Below are 21,594 nucleotides of genomic sequence, written 5' to 3' on the forward strand. Positions count from 1 at the left end.
GTAACTCCGCTATGGTAGAAACATCCAAGGTGACGAGATCCGCATAGGACGCCCCCGCGCGGAGATGATGGATCTTGAGGCGCTGCAGAGCCCTGTAATGGAGAGGGGCCGGAAAGATCGCCTGGATGGAGGCTGCCAGGAGGCCGATAATGCGGGCTAAGTGGCGCAGCGAAACTGACCGCAAACGTAGAACCCTCCGGATCTCCTTCTTGATGGAGTGGATCTTGGAGACTGGAAGGCGAAGAACACTGTCCACGGAGTCCACGACGAACCCCAGGAACTCCAGTCTTCTGGACGGGATGAGGTGAGACTTGTCCTCGTTGATGAGGAAACCCAACTGTTGGACCAACTCCAGCGTCCACTGGGTGTGCAGGTGGAGGATCTCCCTGTCCTGAGCCATGAGAAGCATATCGTCGAGATAAATAATCAGACGAACGCCCCGAGACCGCAGAAGTGCCACCACAGGCTTGAGCAGCTTGGTGAAGCACCAAGGAGCTGACGAAAGACCAAAGGGGAGACAAGTGAAACGCCAGGAGACATTGCGCCAGAGAAAATGAAGGAGATTCCTGGAGTGCTCCGCCACGGGAACCGTGAGATAAGCGTCCTTGAGATCTATTTTGACCATCCAGTCGTGCGACAACAGGAGATCCCGAAGGAGATGGATGCCCTCCATCTTGAAGTGGCGGTAGCGAACATAACCGTTGAGGTGACGGAGATTGATCACCGGACGAAGGCCTCCACCTTTTTTGCGCACGAGGAAGATATTGCTGAGGAAGCCTGGGGTGTCCGGGGGAACCCGTTCTATGGCGTTCTTCTCGGCCAGGGAGAGTATCTCGGCATCTACCAGCGCTGCATCGAGTCGGGAGAAGTGGAAAGGCCTCGGAAGGGAAGACATCTGGGGAGACCCGACCAGCTCGATGACATAACCCTTGACCGTCTGTAGCACCCATGCGTCGGAAGTGACAGCTTGCCAGATCTGTAAAAAATGGGTGAGTCTGCCCCCGACAGGATAACGGGAAAAATGGTGAGATAGAGAGGAACTTACCGGATGGACGGCGGGTAAACTGGGATCCACGATGACCTCTGGAGCGCCACGAGCGTCCGCGTTGTGGGAAGAACGGCTGTCTGCCGGAATAGGCGTCCTGAAACTGGGGCCGCTGAGAGTGGAATGGAGAATAGGAGCCTCGACTCGAGCGAACCGAGCCCGTGAAGGAGCGGCCGGACAGACGGCTCCTACCTCTGCCGGCCCTGGGGGAAACCCGAGGGTTAAAGACTTTCCTCATAGAGGATTGAGCCTTATCCAGAGCCGTGAAGGCCCCTACATAGCGCCCGAGGTCTTTAATAAAGGAATCCCCGAACAAGAGGCCCTGGGCCTCGCTACCCATCTCCGTAAGGGCCAAGTTTGACAATTTTGGCTCAATCTTAAACAGAATGGCTTTACGCCGTTCAATCGATAGGGAGGTATTTGTGTTGCCGGCAATGCATATCGCTCGTTGCATCCAGCCACGGAGAACCACAGGGTCTGGAGGGGAACCGGAGGCCACCCATTCTTCAATGATTTGGAACATCTTGGTCAAGGGACCGAAGATATCCAGCAGCTTATCCTGCGTGGCCCTAAGGGCTGATTCCAGGCCTTTACGGGGGTTCCACCCTGACTTAGCCAAAAATTGGACCATTTTAGGGTCAACAACAGGGGTATCACAGACCTTGCCCGGGATAATGGGTCGCGGGCATTCCGCGCGAAGCTTACTGCGCGAACTCTTGCTTAAGGGCTTACGCACCCTGGATTGCAAGTAGCGGGCCACATGGTCAGAAGGAACCCACTCGGCGGAGCGGGGATGATGGAGGTCCTCAGGGTCAAAATATGGCTCACCAAATTGATCAAGGACTGCCGTGTCCTGAGTTTTTGTAAGGGGATCTGACTGCGAGGAGCTAGCCTGCGCAGCAACCTCAGAAGGTGGTGCAGAATCATTAGTTAACTGCTCCTCCATACTGGAGTCAGATAAATCCCAAGCCTCCTCAACAGCATCTGAATCAGAGTCAGAAGAGCTAGAGGACAGTGCCCTGGCACTCCTCCACTTCCTCGCCTGTTCTGCCCGGCGGGTAAGGGCTCTTTTGCGTTTGTGTGGAACGCTATCATGGATGGCAAAATCATCATCTGTCTTAGAGGTTCTGGAGGCAGATATATTAGTATGGTGAGATTTAAAGGACACCTTCTTTCCCCCAGCTGACTTATGAGAAGGATCAGAGGGGGGATCAGGATTTTGCACAGACATAGGCAAGGATTTTTTAATGGCCTGAGTCAGAGAAGCTGACAAGGCCGTGGTCATAGAGGACATTGCAGAAGCAATGGCCATAGAAACAGAGTTATTCAATTCTGTGATAGGATCAACAGAAGGTAAATCAGCCATTTGATCCTCCCTGGGAGAGGAATCAATGTCGGACAACACCTCAGATGGGGGTTGTTGCCCAGCCATAGCAATAAAATATATAGGTATGGAATCAGGTAAATGGTAGGTATAAATGTATAACAGGGATATGCCCCTTTAAGAAAACGGCAAAGAAAAACGCAAGAGGAACAAACGAACGAAAACAAATGATCCTGCAGAGAGGAGAAAACGGAAGGAGCAAATAAATGCACGGCAAATACCGGACTCTCAACCCGAGGCTCCTAACCACCACACGACCGAGGACTAGAGTAAAAACCCGCGAAACGTCGTGGGAGGAGCCAGGAGTAGGAGTAGACGGACGAGAAGAAGAACGTCCGCGACGCACGAGGATGAAGGGGAAAACCCCGATCGACGGAAGCAAGCGCGACCGCCGAAAGGGTAAGAAAGAAAAACGAGCCGGCGAACCGTTACAAGAAAAAACCGCCGGCGACGCGACACACCGCACGAGGCACACAGTGGGAAGGAAGGGGAAAGGGAGAGGCAACCAGAAGGGCCTCTGAGCGCCCGGCCCGACCGGGAGCCCGGGAGCGGCAAGCCAGGGGGAAAAAACCACAGGTACACAACAAAGCAATAAAATAAAATAAAATAAATATAAGTGCACAATCGGCCAGACCACGGGAAAATCCCACCAGGGAAACCCGCAGTCCAGACCACCGATAAACACCAAAAGAATGCAATATACAATAATTAAATAAATAAATAAATAAAAATTAAATATAAAAGTAAAAGTAAGGCAATGATGTACTTATCTGCTGTCTGGGAGCAGCAAAGAAAGAGAGAGGATTTTGGGATGTGTGTCACCTTTTATGGGATGCATGTTATGTGGGAGGGGTTATTATATGTACACTCCTACTTGTTTTTTCTATTCACTGTTGTAGTTTTTCTTTGCTGCTGTGTGGGAGTAAAGAAAGGGTTAATGCACAATATGAGCCTCCGTGTCTTGACTTAAAATTAACAACCCTTTAACTAAGGGACACTGCCTAAAGAGTAGAGCCCAGATACTCTCCTATATTTTTGACAGCTTGTCTGAACTGAAAATTGATAAACTGGTATAAAAAGAGGACAGAGGCCTTGTTATATCCAGATACCTCTCAACTTAGTTAGAAATTTGGAGCACAGAGACTGGAAATTATCTTTGGTAAATGGCCACTTCACCTCCAGCTCAACATGTAATTACTCAAGAATTTATGGTAAATTTAATGGTGTAGTATTATAAAAAAAAATCAAGTAAGACATAGAGACAAACATGGCCCAGATTCGAGCTGAAGTACAAGATTTTTCAGTTATACTTACTAAACATGAAACCTTAATATAAAAAATCAAGAAGACATTAAAATTCTTCATGCTACAAATCTGGCTCTGGAGGAAAAAAAAAATAGAAGCTTAGAGCTCAAGATTACTGATCAGGAAGACCGAGTCCGTAGGAAGAACATCAGATTGAGAGGAATAACTGATCTAATTAAAAATGAGAACTGGGAAAAATACTTTAAAGACTTTATGACTATGTATATCTCAGAAGAAGAACTAGGCCCTTATCCATTCAAATGCTTTCACAGACCGCAGAAACCAAAAATGATCGAGCCAACCCATTCATCAGATTTAATAGTAAGATTTACTGGCTTTTACATCCAAATTGAAATTATGCAGGGGATAAAGAGCAACCTCCCTAAAAGGGACCCCTATGGGGAAATCCAAATTTTTTCAGATATCTCAGCAGCATCACGGCAAGCTAGAAGATCTTTTTCAGACCTTACTGTTATACTGAGGAACAACAATATTCTTTACAGATGGGGCTTCCCCACAGTATTAATAATTACTTATAGTGGGAACTTCCAGTACCAGCAAAATGTGTAAAAAAAAAAAAAGTTTATTATTTTGAGCAAGTGCTAAAATTTCTAAAAAAAATCTCAACATAGAAAGAGTTAAAACAAAAGCACTTCAAATACCCAAGGGGTGTCTAATTTAAAAAAAAATGGCTTGATGGGGTAAATTGGAGTGGCCGGGCTCAAAGATAGGGCATAGATACAGACTGACCAAAATAGAGAAAAAAAGCGCACTTCTCAAATGTGGGATTTTAAATCTCAAACAACCCGACAAACTCATGCATGTGGGGTATCACTGCACTCGGGAGATGTTGCTGAACACACATTGGGGGCATACCAGGAGCTATGAATTCATTCCTGAAGTACAATTTGTGTGGAAAAAAAATACAAAATTAAATTTTGGCAAAGGCAGGTGATAGAATCTCATGCATAAAAGGGTTAAAATACCACCATTTGAAATACTTTGTGGTGTCTAGTTTTCAAAAATATATGGTTTGATGGGGTAAATTGAAGTAGTCGGCTTCAAAGATGTTCCAAAGAGGAGATAGAGGCAGATTGACCAAATGACCACCTGAATTACGCATGTCCCAAAAGTAGCCTTTTACCAGCCAATTTACCAGCGATGCGCACAGACAACTTCCGTCTCTCCCCTCTGCTTCCGCTGGGGCTTCTGACAGAGAATCGAGGTCTGCAGAGGATCATCCTCTCTGTCAGCCTCCGTTACTACCATTCACTTTCGCTGGGGCTTCTATGAAGCTGCAGTGAAAGTGCCTGTCAGCAACAGAGGTTCACAAAACACCAGGGAGTAGGGAGAGAGGCAGAGCGGTGTATGAGAGGGGGGAGGAGTCAGAGGGGTGTATGGGAGCCACCCTCCCATACACCACTCTGGCTCCTCCCCCCCATACACCACTCTGCCTCTCTACCCGGCTCCCTGGTGTCTTGTGAACCTCCGTTGTTGACAGGAGGCAGAGTGGTGTGTGGGAGGGGGGAGAGAGGCAGAGTGGTGTATGGGAAGGGGGAGGAGGCAGAGTTGTGAATGGGAGGGGGGAGGAGGCAGAGTGGTGTATGGTGAAGGGGGAGGAGGCAGAGTGGTGTATGGGAGGGGGAGGAGGCAGAGTGGTAAATGGGAGGGGGAGGAGGCAGAGTGGTGTATGGGTGAGTTATAGTGGTGTAGGGGGGTATAATGAATTTCAGGGTAGCAGAGTGGTGTATGGGGGTGTAATGAATTTCAGGGAGACAAAGTGGTATATCTGGGGGAGTTAGAGTGGTGTATAGGGGAAGGTAGAGTGGTGAATCACGGAGTATAATGAATTTCAGGGTGGTGCAGGGCATTTATGAGGGGCGGATTGGCATATCAGGGAGCACAGTGGCATATAGGGAGGTATAAGGCATAAATGGGTGCGAGTGGCATATTGGAAGTTATAAGGCATATCAGGGGGCACGGTGTCATATAGGGGGTATAGGGCATATCGATATTAGGCATATCAGGGGGCATAAGACATATCTGGGGGTAAAAGGTATATCAGGGGGCTCAGTTGCATATCACTGGCATATAAGGAGGATAAGGCATATCGGGGGCACAGTGGCATATCGGGGGCACAGTGGCATATCGGGGGCACAGTGGAATCTCTGGCATATAGGAGGTATAAGGCATATCTGGGGGCAGAGTGGCAAGCTGGGGCTCAGATGTGCATAACTGGGGGCAGTTTGGTAAATAAAAGAAAATATAAACAAGGCATTTTTCTCATAGTTTTTATTAAATATGAACATATGAATTACATATTAACATATGAATTAATATTTACTTATAACTTTGTATTAAAACCTAGTTTGAGAAACACTGTGTTTGGGTTCTTGTAGCTTTTATTATTATGTCAGTAAAATAAGAAGGTGAATAGAGAAATGCCATTGTGATAAAGAGATGAAAGTGTAAATTGTAAGTTTTTTATCACATTATTTTAAATAAAAAACATTTTGCATTTTTTTATCTGATTAATCGAAAAAATAATCAGCCAACTAATCAATTATTCAAATAATCGTTAGTTGCAGCCCTAGTCTAAACGATGTGCTTTAACAATTCCCGGCAAGGGAGATTGTTAAAGCACAGCGTGCAGACGTGCCGGCAGCGGAGGTTGTTTACGCGCATCACGGTGAACGTCTGCACGATGCGTTTTACCCCCAGCGGGGGACATCTACGCAATACGGCGCTTCCGCTGAGTGCCAGCACCGGGAGTTGTATACGCGTATTGCGTAGATATCCCCCTCTGGCCCCGCAAGACACCCAGGAGTCTGCTCTGGTAAGTCGGGGGGGGGGCAGAGTGGCAGCATATCTCGAGGGGGGGAGGACAGAGTGGCAGCATATCTCGAGGGGGGAGGACAGAGTGGCAGCATATCTCGAGGGGGGGAAGACAGAGTGGCAGCATATCTCGAGGGGGGGAGGACAGAGTGGCAGCATATCTCGAGGGGGGAGGACAGAGTGGCAGCATATCTCGAGGGGGGAAGACAGAGTGGCAGCATATCTCGAGGGGGGGAGGACAGAGTGGCAGCATATCTCGAGGGGGGGAGGACAGAGTGGCAGCATATCTCGAGGGGGGGAGGACAGAGTGGCAGCATATCTCGGGGGTGGGGGGACAAAGTGGCAGCATATCTTGGGGGTGGGGGGGACAGAGTGGCAGCATATCTATTACAAAACGTTTTCCTTAAAAAAGCACCAAACTTTTAGGGTGCGGCCTATATTCGGGTGCGGCCAATATGTTGGTGTCTGTCAGTATATTGCTATATGTGTGTATGTCAGTATGTTACTGTATGTGTGTAAGTACTGTCTGTCTACTGAAAAGTCTATAGTCTATATTTTCTAAAGACTGTAACTCAGGTACCTGGTAATTTGAGTGTGGCTACATCTGGCCTTTTAAGGGTTAAAAAGTGCAGGCTAAGCCCGGAGCCTGGAGGAGTCATTTGGGAGCAGAGCAGGGGAACATGCTGCCAGACTGCCTTTAAGACAGTTGCATTTAAAATGGTAGGTGGACAAGCTGGCCAAAAGTAGTAAGCGAAACTACAAGGTTTAGTAAGTGTTGAGAAGAGCAAGATTTTTTTGTTTATTTTTTTATATAACATTGCCAAGGAGTGTGCAAACTACTGTGTGGTTATGTCAAAATTTCAGACACCATGTCAGCCTTAGTGATGGCTTGACACAATATATATATATGTAGTTATACATAAGGTTGGAGTCAGTGTATGTGTTGGTGTTGAATAGTGTGAGCATGTATGAGAGAGTGTGGTGTTAGTGTGTGTGTGCATATGATGTTGTGTGTGTTACTGTATTGCATTAGTATGAGTATGTATATCTGCATGTAATGTTATAGTGTGTATATTGGTGTATGGGGATAGCACGTCTATGCATGACTGTATCGTGTCAGCATGTGTGTGTTATTATAAGCTGTTAGAGTTTGTAAGTGTATTGTGTTAGCATGTCTGGGTGTGTCTCAGTGTATGACGTCATCTTTTTTTTATGTTTATGTGTGAGCATATGGTGTTGGAGTGTCAAGGGTTATCTTAGGTTGACACCATGGAGGGGGAGAGAAAGAGCAGGAGAGAGAAAGAATATGTGTGTATGTAAGTACTGTGTTAGAGTGAGTGGGTCTTAATGCAAATCTTTTTTCTAAATTAGTATTCCAATTTTAGGGGGTCATCTTGTAATCAGGGTCTTTTTATAAGCAAGCAAAATACGGTACTTACTGTCTTGACCTGTAAACACAATGTGTAATAAGTTATTTAATTTTCATAGAATTTCATGGAATGTGATCGTAAGTAATCGTTGATAGCCTCCTAAGCGTCCAGGCAGATTTTGACATCTGAGGAGGCCCCTACAGCAGATCTCATTGTTGCTGAATGCCTCCTCATTGAGGCATTACAGTAACACTGTTTGGTCACTTTCTACACCTTTTTAAAGTCATGATGTGCCAGGCATGTCAATCACCAACGGGATGTTTTTCAGTGACAATTGTCGTAAAGGAGTTAAATACAGAAAATCCAATAGGAGAAAGCATTTATTACTTACAACATCAAAAAACAAGATTGTCAACCCCCTCAGTCCCCTATAGACGTTATCAGTACGTCCATAAAACGCATTTCAAGAAACACATATGGACATACTGGGACACATCCCTGCCACTTCATGGGAGATCAGGCTGTACTCCCCCCTGCCAGCATTCTGCTGCCTGATCTCATGTAACAGCTGCGGTGCAAACACCGGAAAACTGTTACATTTTGAAATGCCCGATTGCGTGATTGTGTATTCCCTTCCGGGTCGCGTCACTGCTGAGGATTTCCGCTCGCTACGATGAGGCACAGATCACAGACATTATGAACTCTATGCAAGTCTGCGAGGACTTGCATAAAGATCACAGTGTCATCGGTGCAGGTGGAAAATTAGAGTTGCAATCCCATCATACCTAATGTAAAAATTCTACGGCTTTGTAAAGAATAATGTACACCGTATACTATGTTCTCTATAAGTGCCGGAAAAGTATGGAAATTCTAAATAAATTAGGTATTTCTTAAATCAGGACACCTGAATTGATAAACTTGGAGGAGATTTTCTAATACTTGCTTCCAGTACATGAAAATAATACATTTATTAATATTTAAATAATATATCAACTGGATACAATATGAAGAGAAAATACACTGCATTTGGTGTCAATTTTTAATGTCTATATTGTGCAAATTGCGTATACGATTTAATCTGTAACATAAGATAACATCACAGCAGCTTACCTGGTTTGAATAATAGTCATCCCATTCTTTTTTGTTTAGGCACTGTCCCTCCTGGTTGCAAATAGCTCCAGCTCTACATATGTCATATACAAAAGGTAAACAATTGTTTGTGTCACCGATCAGTTGACGCCCTGGAGCACATGGACAACAGCTGTTACTGGGCTGAAATATAACACGTGTTCTATATATGATGGTTTGCATATTTTGCGACACATGGACAACAGCTGTTACTGGGCTGAAATATAACACGTGTTCAATATATGATGGTTTGCATATGTCCCATCAAGTACTACCTGAAAACACCTGTCCTTGGTCCCTGCACACACATGTAATTTGGACTTCCTCTAGATCCACATGAAAAAAATGCCTTTTGTATAACAGTGTGGTTAAAGAAATTCACAGGACAGGCTATACCACTGGATGAATGCTCCTAATTTTACCCCAGGACTAAAAGTACCTGCTGGGCACGGTAAACCTTTACACCATCATCAGAGCAGTAGTGACCTATCGCAGAAATATTACATTGAGTTATATATTTACATGGCAGACTCAGGCAATATGAATCCTTTGTGGAACCTCTTCACCAATGTCTGTAGATGAGGGTGGTCTTGATTTTCTTTGTGGATTTATAGTTAACAGTAAGCAAGAAAGCAACAAAAGAGGTAAAGATCCTAAATAAAGCAAACTTGTGAAAACTAAATTTGGGAAAGCAATGAATGTTTCAAGACTGTATGAGACATTTTCCAGGCATAAGTTAATAGAAGACACATCTTGGAGCCTATATATAACCATACAAAAAAAGAAGAAACAAATTATTAATTAAAATAATAAATTATAATGCTCAAATTAAGGAATTTAATTGTGGCTTGATAATTAAATCTAAACTATTTTTCAATAGTAACCATGTAGGCACATTTAAGGACATCAATTATCACTAAAACTACTTTTTTGTTTTTGACTCAAAATTAGAGATATTACAGAAACTAGAAAAAATAGCATTGGTATTTTTTTACATGGGTATCTGGTTGTTTGTCTTTGTTGCAATTATTAGTGAACAGTTATTGATCAGAGCAGAAGAGCAAAAAAACAGACAAAAAAGAAAACATAACTTATGGATCTTTAGAGAACAGGATATATACCAGAGGGGATTTATTAGGGAACCTAAATTTTATCTAAACGTCCAGTATTTTATTTAGCCAGGTGCTATACAGTTTTAAATCTTCTACCAGATAAATCAATAGACCAACTCAAATCTCTTTCCATTGAGATCTAAAATAATAACTCTATAACTCTATACTGTGTCGACTGGTAAGGAGAATTTGATTTCCAATTTTTGGCAATAATTATTTAGGCAGACATTAAACAATGAATAGTCTCAAAAAAAGGAGGATTGATTCTGCAGACATAAAACAGAAAATAGAGGAGTTAGCCTCTGTAGTGTTTCCTTGGGTCATTGACCGAGGGAAAGACTTCATCTCTGTAATTTACACAGAAAGAGGGCTTGGCTGACCAGCGAGAGATAACAGTATGAAAAAAAATAATTACCAATTAAAATTAATTAAGTCTATCATAATATGCTGTAATATTACCATGTCATCTCTTGTTATGAACCACATTACATCATAACAAAGCCATAGGTTAGTATTGTGAAACCCATAAGGAAGAGAAAAAAAAAGGAACAATAATAATGTACTTAAAATTAATCAAATCTATCATAATATGCTGTGGTATCACCGTGTCACCTCCTATTGTGAAGCACATTTTATTAGTACATTTCATCAATTTAACCTTTTAAAGCTATTAGTTAGTATTGTAGAACTTAACTCTGTATATAAAAGTCTATAAAATCTTTTCAGTTATTCACATAACCATGTCTTCTCCGTGAGAAAAAAAAGAACATTATTAATGTACTTAAAATGAATTTCATCATCACACAGCCATAGGATAGCATTGGGAAACTCACAAAAAAAACCCCCACAGTAAAAGTGTGCTTAAAATTAATTTCATATACCGAGATATCCTATGATATCACCGTGTCTCCTCCTATTATGGAGCGCATTTCATCATTTGATCTTTTTTAAACCTGGAATTTATATTGTAAAACTTAAGTCAATAAAAATCTATATTTTTTTTCCCAATTGTCCTAACGCCTTGAATACTCCTATTACAGAACAATTAACTAAAAAAATAAAATAAAAAAATGAAGTACCAAAAATTAATTACATATAACATATTATACTGTGATATCACCATGTCACCTCCTATTATTAACCATTTTACATCATCGCATTTCATAGATTTGATCTATCTTAAACCATAAACTAGTGTTGTGAAACTCTCTAAAAAAAAAAAGAATGTCTTTAGAATTTTAACCTATATAAGGTGCTTGAGCCAATGTTTTTACTAATTTTTAAATTCATATTATTACTATTCATATACTAACCAAAGAATTTCATATACTAAGCATATTAAAATATTAAATAATTGCATATATAATTGATTTAACGTGATATTGAAATCATTGATAACATATAGGAACAGATCATATTTTATCTCCACCCGTGAAGATTGTAAGTGCTCAGTGCCTATAAGTATTCAAATTACCGTATTTGCACGATTATAAGACGACCCTCCCAAAATCTGAATATTTAGGAAAAAAAGAAAAAGTCTGAATATAACATTACCCTATAGGAAAAAAGTTTTACTAGTAAATGATAATTCATGTAAACTGTTTTTTTTTATAAAAGATTAAAAAACTATGATTATGAAAAATAAATATTTTTTGTTCTTATTTCCTTTTATATGCCACTGTGCCCCATGATATGCGTTTTAACCCTCTATATGCCACTGTGCCCCATAATATGCCTTTTAACCCCCTAAATGCCAAAGCAAAGGTATAAGGCATTTCAGGAGGCAGAGTGGCGTATAGAGGGTTAAAAGGCATTTCTGGAGGCAGAGTGGCATAAAAGGGGTTAAAACGCATATCTGGAGGCAGAGTGGCATTAAGGAGGTTAAAAGGCATATCATAGAGAACTCTGCCTACAGAAATGCCTTATGCCCCCCATTTAACACCCCCCCAAACTTACCGGCGCTTCTGACTCCCTAGTGTGTAGTCGGGGCAGAGGGTAGACGTCTACCCGATTCGCATTGGCAACTTCCGCTGCAGCCGGAAGGAGGACGCAGACAACCCCCGCTGCTAACGGCAACCCGCTGCCCCGACTACATGCCAGGGAGTCAGAAGCACCGGTAAGTTTGGGGGGGTGTTAAATGGGGTGCATAAGACAGGAGGATCCAGGTCCCCTGCAGCGCTGCGGGGGATCTGGAATAAGACGACCCCGATTATAAGACGAAGGGTATTTTTCAGAGCATTTGTTCTGAAAAACCCTCGTCTTATAATCGAGCAAATACGGTAAATAAAATCTCTGGTAAATTACTATACTAAGATTATATTGCACATTTTACTTAGTACCTAATAAATAGAGATATAGTATCATTAATATTTTAACCCATATAGTGTAAAGTCAGAAATTGTTACTAAATATTAATTGTAATTTATATTTTATATTAAATATTTATCTGAATAATTTCACTAAAATATAAAAAAGAAAGATATTTTTTCCCCCATTTATAAAGTGCTCCATGCATTCGTCTTCCTAATTATGTCTCTAGTATTTTAACCCACGTTGTATAAAGCACTGAAATCAATAATTTTGTTTATTTAATTACTCTGTAAAAAAAAAGAAAAAAAGATTCAATTTATAAAATACTCAGTGCCACTCATCTTCTCAATTTTAATACTAGCAAAATCCTATACTCTGCTTAATTATGACTCTAGTACCTGAATATAAAACTAATATAAACTGTAATTAACGTCTAATCAAATTAATTTCGTTAATCTGTAAAATTAAAATGTCCCATTAATAAGTGGACGGAGCCACTATCATCTCCACCCAAATAATAATTTCCCTTTTATAAAGTGCTCAGCATTTCATTTTTAATACTAATAAAATCTGATACTCCTATCGAGTATTTTACCTAATTGTATCTAATATTTTAACCCAGGTAGTGTAAAGTGCTTAAATATTATACCCACATAAATTACAATTCATATTTAATCAAATTAATTACTCTATGAAAAAAGTGCCTCATTAGAAGATGCAATACTTCATTAACAGACAAGAGAGAAAAAAATGTCACGCACTGAAAAATTAAATTCCATAGTACAATCTTTTCTTTTAAAGCATTAGGATCTTTCAGATGGTATGTATTGTCTCTGTAAAATACCAGGATTGCAGTAGGAAATGTCCATCTATATCTAATTTCATTTTTTCTAAGGGTTTGCATTACGTCACAAAACTTTCTTCTTAAATGTCAAGTTGCTAAAGAAAAATCTGGAAGTATTTTTAGTTAATTATACTGGTCTGAAATAGAATTCAAAATTCTTTTTTTTTAAAGCTAGAACAATATTTTTTTTTGTAAAGATTTGTGAATCTTATAATCACATCTTGTGGGAAGGAATCATCCACTCTCTTTGGTCTTTGTAGCCTGTGAAAGCTTTCCATATATTGTGATCCCAAATGTTCTGATTATGTGAAAGAACTAAAAAAATCCCTTCAAAAAAATCTCCATCTGATCATCTCAAACTGATTCTGGAATGCCTCTAAGGCAAATATTTTTATGCCTAGAGGGGTCTTCCAATTCATTCACTTTATTCTCTAGACAGTGGATTATTTTTTCAGTCAGACCATTTTAAGAATTGCAGATTAGTATTTTCTTCTTGTATCTTGTTAAGCTGTTTACCTGCAACTCTAGTACTTCTGCTAAGTGTTCCATTTCTTTCCTTAGTTCAGTAGAAGTTTTATCTATATCGTGTTTCAGTTTGTTATTTAACGAGTCCAGCATTTGGGCCAATGTCTGATGCAAAATCCCCTATGGGGAAATTTCTTCCTCAGATACATTCGAAATGTTAACTCCCATAGGTTCCAATGGTAAAGATTTTCTTGATTTTGTTGCATCTCCAGAATCTCCACTTATAGATTTCCTTGATCTTGTCATTTCCATATCTAGTTGTCTTGGTGAATAAAAATTACTGATAGGTGTCAGCCTCCATTCAGGCCGCGGAGCTGCTTCTCTCTAGTGTCCCCTTTCTCGCTAGAGTTCCCCCTTTGCTGTGATCTATTCCTGTATTTCCTTGAGCTCTGACATTTGCTTCTGACACTTTGATTCCAGTGCTGCTCTTAGCTTCAGTTTCCTTTATAAGGTGTGCCCCACCCGTTTGTTGTTTGTCTCAGTCTGCAGTTAAAAGGTATGTCCTTCTCTGTTCTGTGTTTAGATTCAATGTTACGTTTAAGCTTATTGTTTATTCAGTAGGCAGGGTTTACTGTTAGGACCCACCAAATATTGGAGTACTTTGGCGTAGTGGTGGGCTAAGCATTCTATGGCCATATGATGTGACGGAATTTCCAATTGTTATCACATAGTCCTAGGCTAGTTCCTGCATTAATGTTTGTCTGTCTCTTATGTACCTTTTCCCTGAATCATCGGAGGATTTTGGTTCCTCTCTCCTTTCCCCATGTCCCAATAAAGATGTCATATCCTTGCTTAAAGGAGAAGCATCTGAGGATCCCGGCTCCTCACTCCATCCCTTGTAGCCCTTGTTCCCTGTTCTTTTGTGGTGTCATGTATCATGTATGTCTTGTCTGGCTTTGTTTCTTGCTCGGTCTTCCTGTTCCTTGCTCTGTCCCCCTTGCTTGCTATGATCTGCTGTTACTCTGCTTAGCTTCTGCACTCCCAGCCTGCAGAATCCTGCACATTCATCTGGAGAGCTATGTCTCATGCCTGCTCTAAGGTGCCTGCAGGATATCACCACTTTTTGCTTTGTCCTGGACAACATCAGCTGCTATGTCAGGGCGCTGGTATGTGGCTGCACAACCCTAGATGCCCACCCGGGAGAGTGCAGTCACCTTGCACCGTGCAGTCACCCTGCACCAGGCCCTGTCCATCTCCGCTACTGCGCAATTTCTCCTGAACTCCATCTTTGGGCACTCTGGGTCATTACAGTCATCGGTATGGACCCAGTCCCTGACAATAGGTTTAGTTTTTTTCCAAGGATTTATCCTTCTATTTATTCCTTTTAGGTGTCATAGCGTCTTCAACAAATTAAAAAAAAATCCCTTTTATCCCGTGATTTTTAGTGTTATAGACCCATTGCATCTTTATCATACATATTCTGTTTCCTTTTTCATTTTATATAATATAATTATTTAGACAATTTCTTCAATTCATTCTTCAAGAGCATCATATTATGTTTTTTTGGTAAATAGTCTGTTTTTCTCTCCTGAGTCTCCTGACTTGAAATAATAATGGTGTCCTCCCTCCTGCACAGCACCATGTGCCAAATAGCTACCACCAGCCGACTGTTTAAAAACGGGTCATTGCAGACGACGAAGAGGGAAGGAAAGAAACCTCGGTTCAGATGGTATCTTCCCTATTACTTTGCACCAGATGTCTAGTTGCTACCACCAGCCGGAGACAAGAGCAATGAGCCTCCGTTCAGGGGAGCCTCGTTCGTACAGCTCACTACAGGTACTCACAGGTAGTTCAACAAGTAGGACCAGAGAGCTCTCGCAGCGAACGGCAGACTCTCACCACCGGAGCAGAACGCAGGGCGTGTGTGCACGTGCTTTCACATCATCACGTACTGAGATTTTTGTTTCTAAAGAGTCCACTTTTTATTTAAGGTTCCATTTACTTATTGAAGAGTTTTTATTTGTAGCACCAGAGTATTGGGTTTATCTTCATTAGTTTGAATCCTATTGGTAAGGCTATTCATTTCTTTTTTAATATCTTGAGCATTAGTAGCCATTTCGGTTTTTAATTTATTTATTATTGATCTCAAACCAGCACTAAGAATATCTGGAGTGATTTTATCTTGTTCCTTAGAGAGCTGAAAGTCTGGAGAATATTGTAAAGTTGATCGTTCGGTTTCAGATTTATCTGATTCTCTAGAGGTTTGTGGTGAAAAAGATTCATTTTTCTTGTTTTTCCCTTTGGTCTTCCACCTACTTTAATTTCTAAGGGGTTTCTGGAAGTCATTATAAACCAAAGTTGTTCAGCATTAAATAAAAACCATAAGTAAAATGTAAAAGAAGAGAAAAAGTCTTTATTAACGTTCTTGACTTCTTTTTTTAAATTCTTCCATTTATGCTCTTTATTTCTTCATCCCCTTCCTCACCTCTTCTTTTTTTATAAAGACCAAAAATAAAATGATCTTACCAGGTATTGAATAAATGAGGGAAAGAAAAGAGGAGAAAAGTAGATCATCATTGTTTTGGTGCTTCTCAGAGCTCCTTGTCTACAGTAGGGGTTACTTGCAGGTCTTATTTCGCCACCTCCTCCTCTTGCTATGCTCCATATGCACTGAATGGCTTCTCCAGACCTTTGGAGCACTGCTTTCCACGAGCAGGTCTCGGTCAGGTCGGACACGCCGAAAGTCAGCAGGAGGATCGCCCGCTTAGTCGACAGAGCTCTGAGGACACAGGAAAGTTCCGGCCACCACCCTTCTCAAAGGAGCTGCAGTGCTTTGTATCTTAGCCGGTTCCCATCAGCAACTCCTACCATCCGGTCAGTCAATCGACCCGCCTCTGAGCGTGGACACGCAGCTACATCGTAGTCTCGCCTCATCCGAGCGACTGGGGGGGGGGGGGGACACAAAAACATTGTAAGCCACTTCAGAATATGATGGTGCTATATAAATCAATAAATCATAGAAATAACAATACCAGAACATGGTTAATAGGGACAGTAATTGCTAACTACCTCTTCCTCCACCTTGCTTATGTCCAGAACTTTATTGCTAAACTTGTTGGGCCTCCATATAATCAGATACCCATTAAAACAATAACTATGCCCACTTTTAAGAGATGTGAAAATTCTGTCCATGTTACCTTTAAAGCTTTCCTGGTGGACGAATTCCTCAGATGCCCTTATTTCTGGCACAATTTTCTCCGTGTTCACAACTTTATTTTATATTCCAGGAGCAACAAGTTTCTGTTAAATAAATGGAAACTAAGCGATATGACGTAGCCTTTTTACACTGGCACCAAATGCAGAAAAAATACATTCTCTGCAGAGATCTCCACTGAAAATTTGATTTACATTGAAAGCTAATAAGGACCTTTCAGATATGCATGAAGCGGAAGGTACACCGAGCTTTTTTATTAGTAAATCATAGTCTTTGTTACATTTTCAGAACAATCGAGTAAGCAAATAGATTAATTATGAATAGCTTTCAAGAATGGCGGTCATTTTGTAAAGTTAGAAATAAAAAAAAAAAACAGTTGTCAGAAAGCATACCAGCTTGCCCCCCCCCATATGCCACAGCTAGTGAAATGGGAGAAGCATATGCCGCCAATCATGTTTAACTAGCGTTCCTCTTGCAAATCTTTACCAGCAGACAAGAGGATGTAATGAAAACCTAAAGGCATAGTTCTCATATTAGACCAGGGGCATCCAACATGTGGCCCGCGTGAGATCCGCAGGCAGGGGAACCGGGATTGCAGAATCGCAAGGGCCCTTCTGCTTTCCTGTGGGTTGCTCGCACAGCAGTGTCTTTTGTAAATACGGTAATAGATCCCTAAAAGCTTACCCAGCTTACGATTATAAGACGACCCCTCAAATTTTGGATCTTATTGGGGAAAAAAAGAAAAGGCCTGAATATAAGACGACCCTAATGGGAAAAAAATCAAAACCACTGTTTTTGTGTTTTTTTCTTTTTTCTTTCTCACCTGTCAGTGGGAATAGCAGATCTATATGTCCCATCAACATGTCCCATCAACTTGTCCCATCAACATGTCCCATCAACATGTCCCATGCTCCTCAGTCACGCTTAAAGGGGTCTGGGAATCATGGGAAATGTAGTTCACTAGGTTGTGCCCCTAATTGAACCAGCTATGCAAATCATTCCTACCTGACAGTCTATGCTCCTCTTCACAAATTGTGAACAGGAGCACAGACTGTCAGGTAGGACTGATTTGCATAGAATCATAGGCACAAAACGTAAAAAACGAAGCTGGGTCAGGTGAGAACAGCGCGACCCACGCATCTGTTATGGTCACAGCTTCCGATTCGGCCGCATCGGAGGATGCTGAAGCCGCGGATTACGGAGGCGGCGGCTGCTGCCGCGGATTACGGAGGCGGAGGCTGCCGCGGATACGGAGTCGGCGGCTCCCGCGAATACAGAAACGGCGACGGCTGCCGCGAATACAGAAGCGGCGGCGGCAGCTGCCGCGAATACAGAAGCGGCGGCGGTGGCTGCAGCTGATACGGCGGCGGCGGCTGCCGATGGAATTGTGAGGTATCGTGGGGGATGATCTGAGGCCTGATTACAAGACGACCTCGATTATAAGACGAGGTCGGTTTTTCAGAAGTTTTTTTCTGGAAAAAACCTCGTCTTATAATCGAGCAAATACGGTAATTATGTGCATTCTTTAATTTGTGTTTTTTTATTTTTTGATTGCTGTAATATTTGATTGTTTATATTGTCCATATATTTATATTGTATTGTGTAATTATTTTTGCTGTCTATATTTGTTAAAGCATATATTTTTATACCTATTTTTTCTTGTATCAGGGGGGCATAAGACATATCAGGGGGCACAGTGGCATAAAGGGGCTATAAGGCTTATCAGGGGGCACAGTGGCATAAAGGGGCCATAAGGCATATCAGGGGGCACAGTGGCATCTCAGTGGCTATAAGGCATATCAGGGGGCACAGTAGCATATAGGGGGGTAAAAGGCATATTAGGGGACAGAGTGGCATATCAGTGGAATATAGTGGGCTATAACGCATATCAGGGGGTATAAGGCATATCAGGGGACAGAGTGGCATATAGGAGGTATAAGGGGGCACAGCGACATAAAGAAGGGTATAAGGCATATATGGGGGCAGAGTAGCATATAGGGGGTATAAGGCAATTCTGTGGCAGAGAGGCAAGCTGGGGGTGAGATGTGCATAACTGGGCAAAAATGAATATTTACTAGTAAAGCTTTTTTTGGTATTTTTGGGGTTCTTGTTAAAATATATCTTTAATTATTATGTCAGTAAAATAAGAAGGCTAATCGTGAAATGCCATTGTGATTGAGATAAAAGTGTTAATGGCACATCTTAATGTAAATGATACGTTTTTATTTTAAATAAAGGAAAAATTTGCATTTTTTTTTTTTTACCCGATTAATCAAAAAAATAATCGGCCAACTAATCAATTATGCAAATAATCATTAGTTGCAGCCCTGTTATTTAATTTGGTTATACAATTTTGGTGTGTTACTTTTATTAAAAGTGTGGGTTTTTTATTTTTAAAGATGGGGGGGGCATTTTCTGTTTCGATCCAGAATTTTCATTTTGGTGCATCCCTAGAATAAATAGAACTATTTAATTTTTACATATCCAGAGACAAAACGCTCTCCTGAATTTGTAGTCACGTCAGAGGACAAAACTTTCCAGAAATTAGTGAGAAGCATTGTAAAGGATTTTAATTTGCATGTTTTATTAAAGGCCGTTTTTTCTCTCAGTGAAAAATGAGTGCGGCCCCCGAACATATACATTTCTAAAGGAATGGCCCGCTGCAGGAAAAACTTGGCCACCCCTGTATTAGACCATGCTTTTGCTTTATTGAGAGGGTGGTAGATTTGTGGAACATCCTACCGTATTTCCCCATGTATAAGACGCACATTAATGCTGGGGCCCAAATATGAAAAAAACATTCTTACATAAAGTTATTGAACTCAAGTTTTATTCATCGTAAAAGTTTATACTCATCATTCTCGTCACTCCCACCCATTAAGTGCCCCTAAATTAACCATAAAGACCCCATTAGCCATAACTACCCGTAAATTAACCCTAAAGACCCCATTAACCATAACTGCCCCTAAATTAACCCCAAAGACCCCATCAACAATAACTGCCCCTAAATTAACCCTAAAGACCCCATTAACCATAACTGCCCCTAAATTAACCCTAAACACCCCATTAACCATAACTGCCCCTCAATTAACCCCCACCTCCCCTAACTTTCAGCACCCCAAATATTAATTTTATACTTACTGTTAGATAAATTGCTGAGCAGTGCAGATGCGATAAGGGGCGGGGCCAATCAGTGTGACTGCAGGGAGGGACTGGGAGCTAGCAACTGCTGTGGGGGAGTTCGGGGCGGCATTTTTTGCAATTTACGACTACTGTATAATACGCATCCAGTTTTTAGACAAATGCGGCCCGCGAGACCTTGAGGTGCGGCCCGTGTGAGATTGGCAGCCACGGCAACCGAGATCACAAGGGCCCTGCTACTTACCTGTGGGAGGGTCTTTTGTACTGCACAGAGGAAGAGGAAACCAGCAGAGTCACGTGAATGTACTTGATATCACATGACTCTGCTCCAGTCCTACTTCCTCTTTGCAGTGCCAGAAAACACAGAGGGAGGCCGCGCCCCCTGCTGAAGTCTGTGAGCTGCATCGAGAGAGCTGGAGTGTAGGTAAGGGGGTGGGGAGGGTATTTGAATGAGTATGCGTGATTGAGGGAATGAATCTGTGAATGAATGAATGTGTGTGTGATAGCATGGATGTGTAAGTGTTGGAACCTAGGCATGATGAGACTGTGATTGCTGTTAGCAATCACACTCCTATAATGCCAAGTCAGCCAGTACATGCTGAAACCTGGCTAGCTGCCCCCCTTGTGTATTGATGCTGCCAGCAGTATGGGGTCTGCACATCCCTTACAGCCACCCTGTACCAGCATGTACTGGCTGACTTGGCATGATAGGATTGTGATTTGTCCAATTGTGGTTTGTTACTTACTTTTATTAAAAGTGTGGGTTTTTTAATTATTCTTAAAGTTGGGGGGTCATTTTAGGTTTCGGCTAAGTTTTGGTCCAGAATTTTCGTTTTGGTGCATCCCTAGAATAAATAGAACTATTTCATTTTTAATTATCCTGGGTTCACTTAGCGTATGTAATCACAAAACTTTCTAGGCCCAGAAATCAGTGAGAGGAAAAGTAAAGGTTTTGTGTCATTTACTTTTTTTTTATCTGCATATCTTATTAAAGGCAATATTTTCTCACATTGAAAAATGAGTGTGGCCCGCGCACGTATACAATTCTGGTGAAGTGGCCCACTGCAAAAAAACTTAGACACCCCTGGGTTAGACATTAAGCTAACCTGAGAATGAGAACTGGTTAAATTCTGAGTCTTTACAACTGGAAAACTGGCAGACTAGATGGACCAAATGGTCCTTATCTACTTTCAATTCGATGTTTCTGTAAATAATACATGGCACACATTATAGATACCAAGTAAACTTAACCTCTGCAGTATACTTAAATGTTTTATTTATTTTTAGTTTTTTGAAACATAGAAGGATAGAAACAGAATTTAACAGCAGTTAAGAACCATTCAACTCATGAAATCACTGAATTTCCTCATTGTACTAGCCTCTACCACCTCTGCTGGGAGTTTGTTCCATTTATGTACAACACTCTCAGTAATGTTAAATG

At 41.6% G+C, this 21,594-nt stretch overlaps 1 protein-coding gene across 1 annotated transcript in view; it reads left to right on the forward strand.

The window, feature by feature from the left end:
* Nucleotides 1-2,779: 2,779 nt before the first annotated feature.
* Nucleotides 2,780-21,594, forward strand: part of LOC149298035 (myelin protein zero-like protein 3) — a 66,872-nt gene continuing 48,057 nt past the window's right edge. The window contains exon 1 of the mRNA XM_089487897.1: nt 2,780-2,828. Within this exon, the coding sequence (XP_089344023.1) occupies nt 2,780-2,828 (49 nt within the window). The remainder of the gene's footprint in view (nt 2,829-21,594) is intronic.

The sequence above is a fragment of the Sceloporus occidentalis genome, unplaced genomic scaffold (assembly GCF_023333645.1).
Source record: "Sceloporus occidentalis isolate IW3139 unplaced genomic scaffold, rSceOcc1.0.p SCAF_35, whole genome shotgun sequence".
Classification (NCBI taxonomy): domain Eukaryota; kingdom Metazoa; phylum Chordata; class Lepidosauria; order Squamata; family Phrynosomatidae; genus Sceloporus; species Sceloporus occidentalis.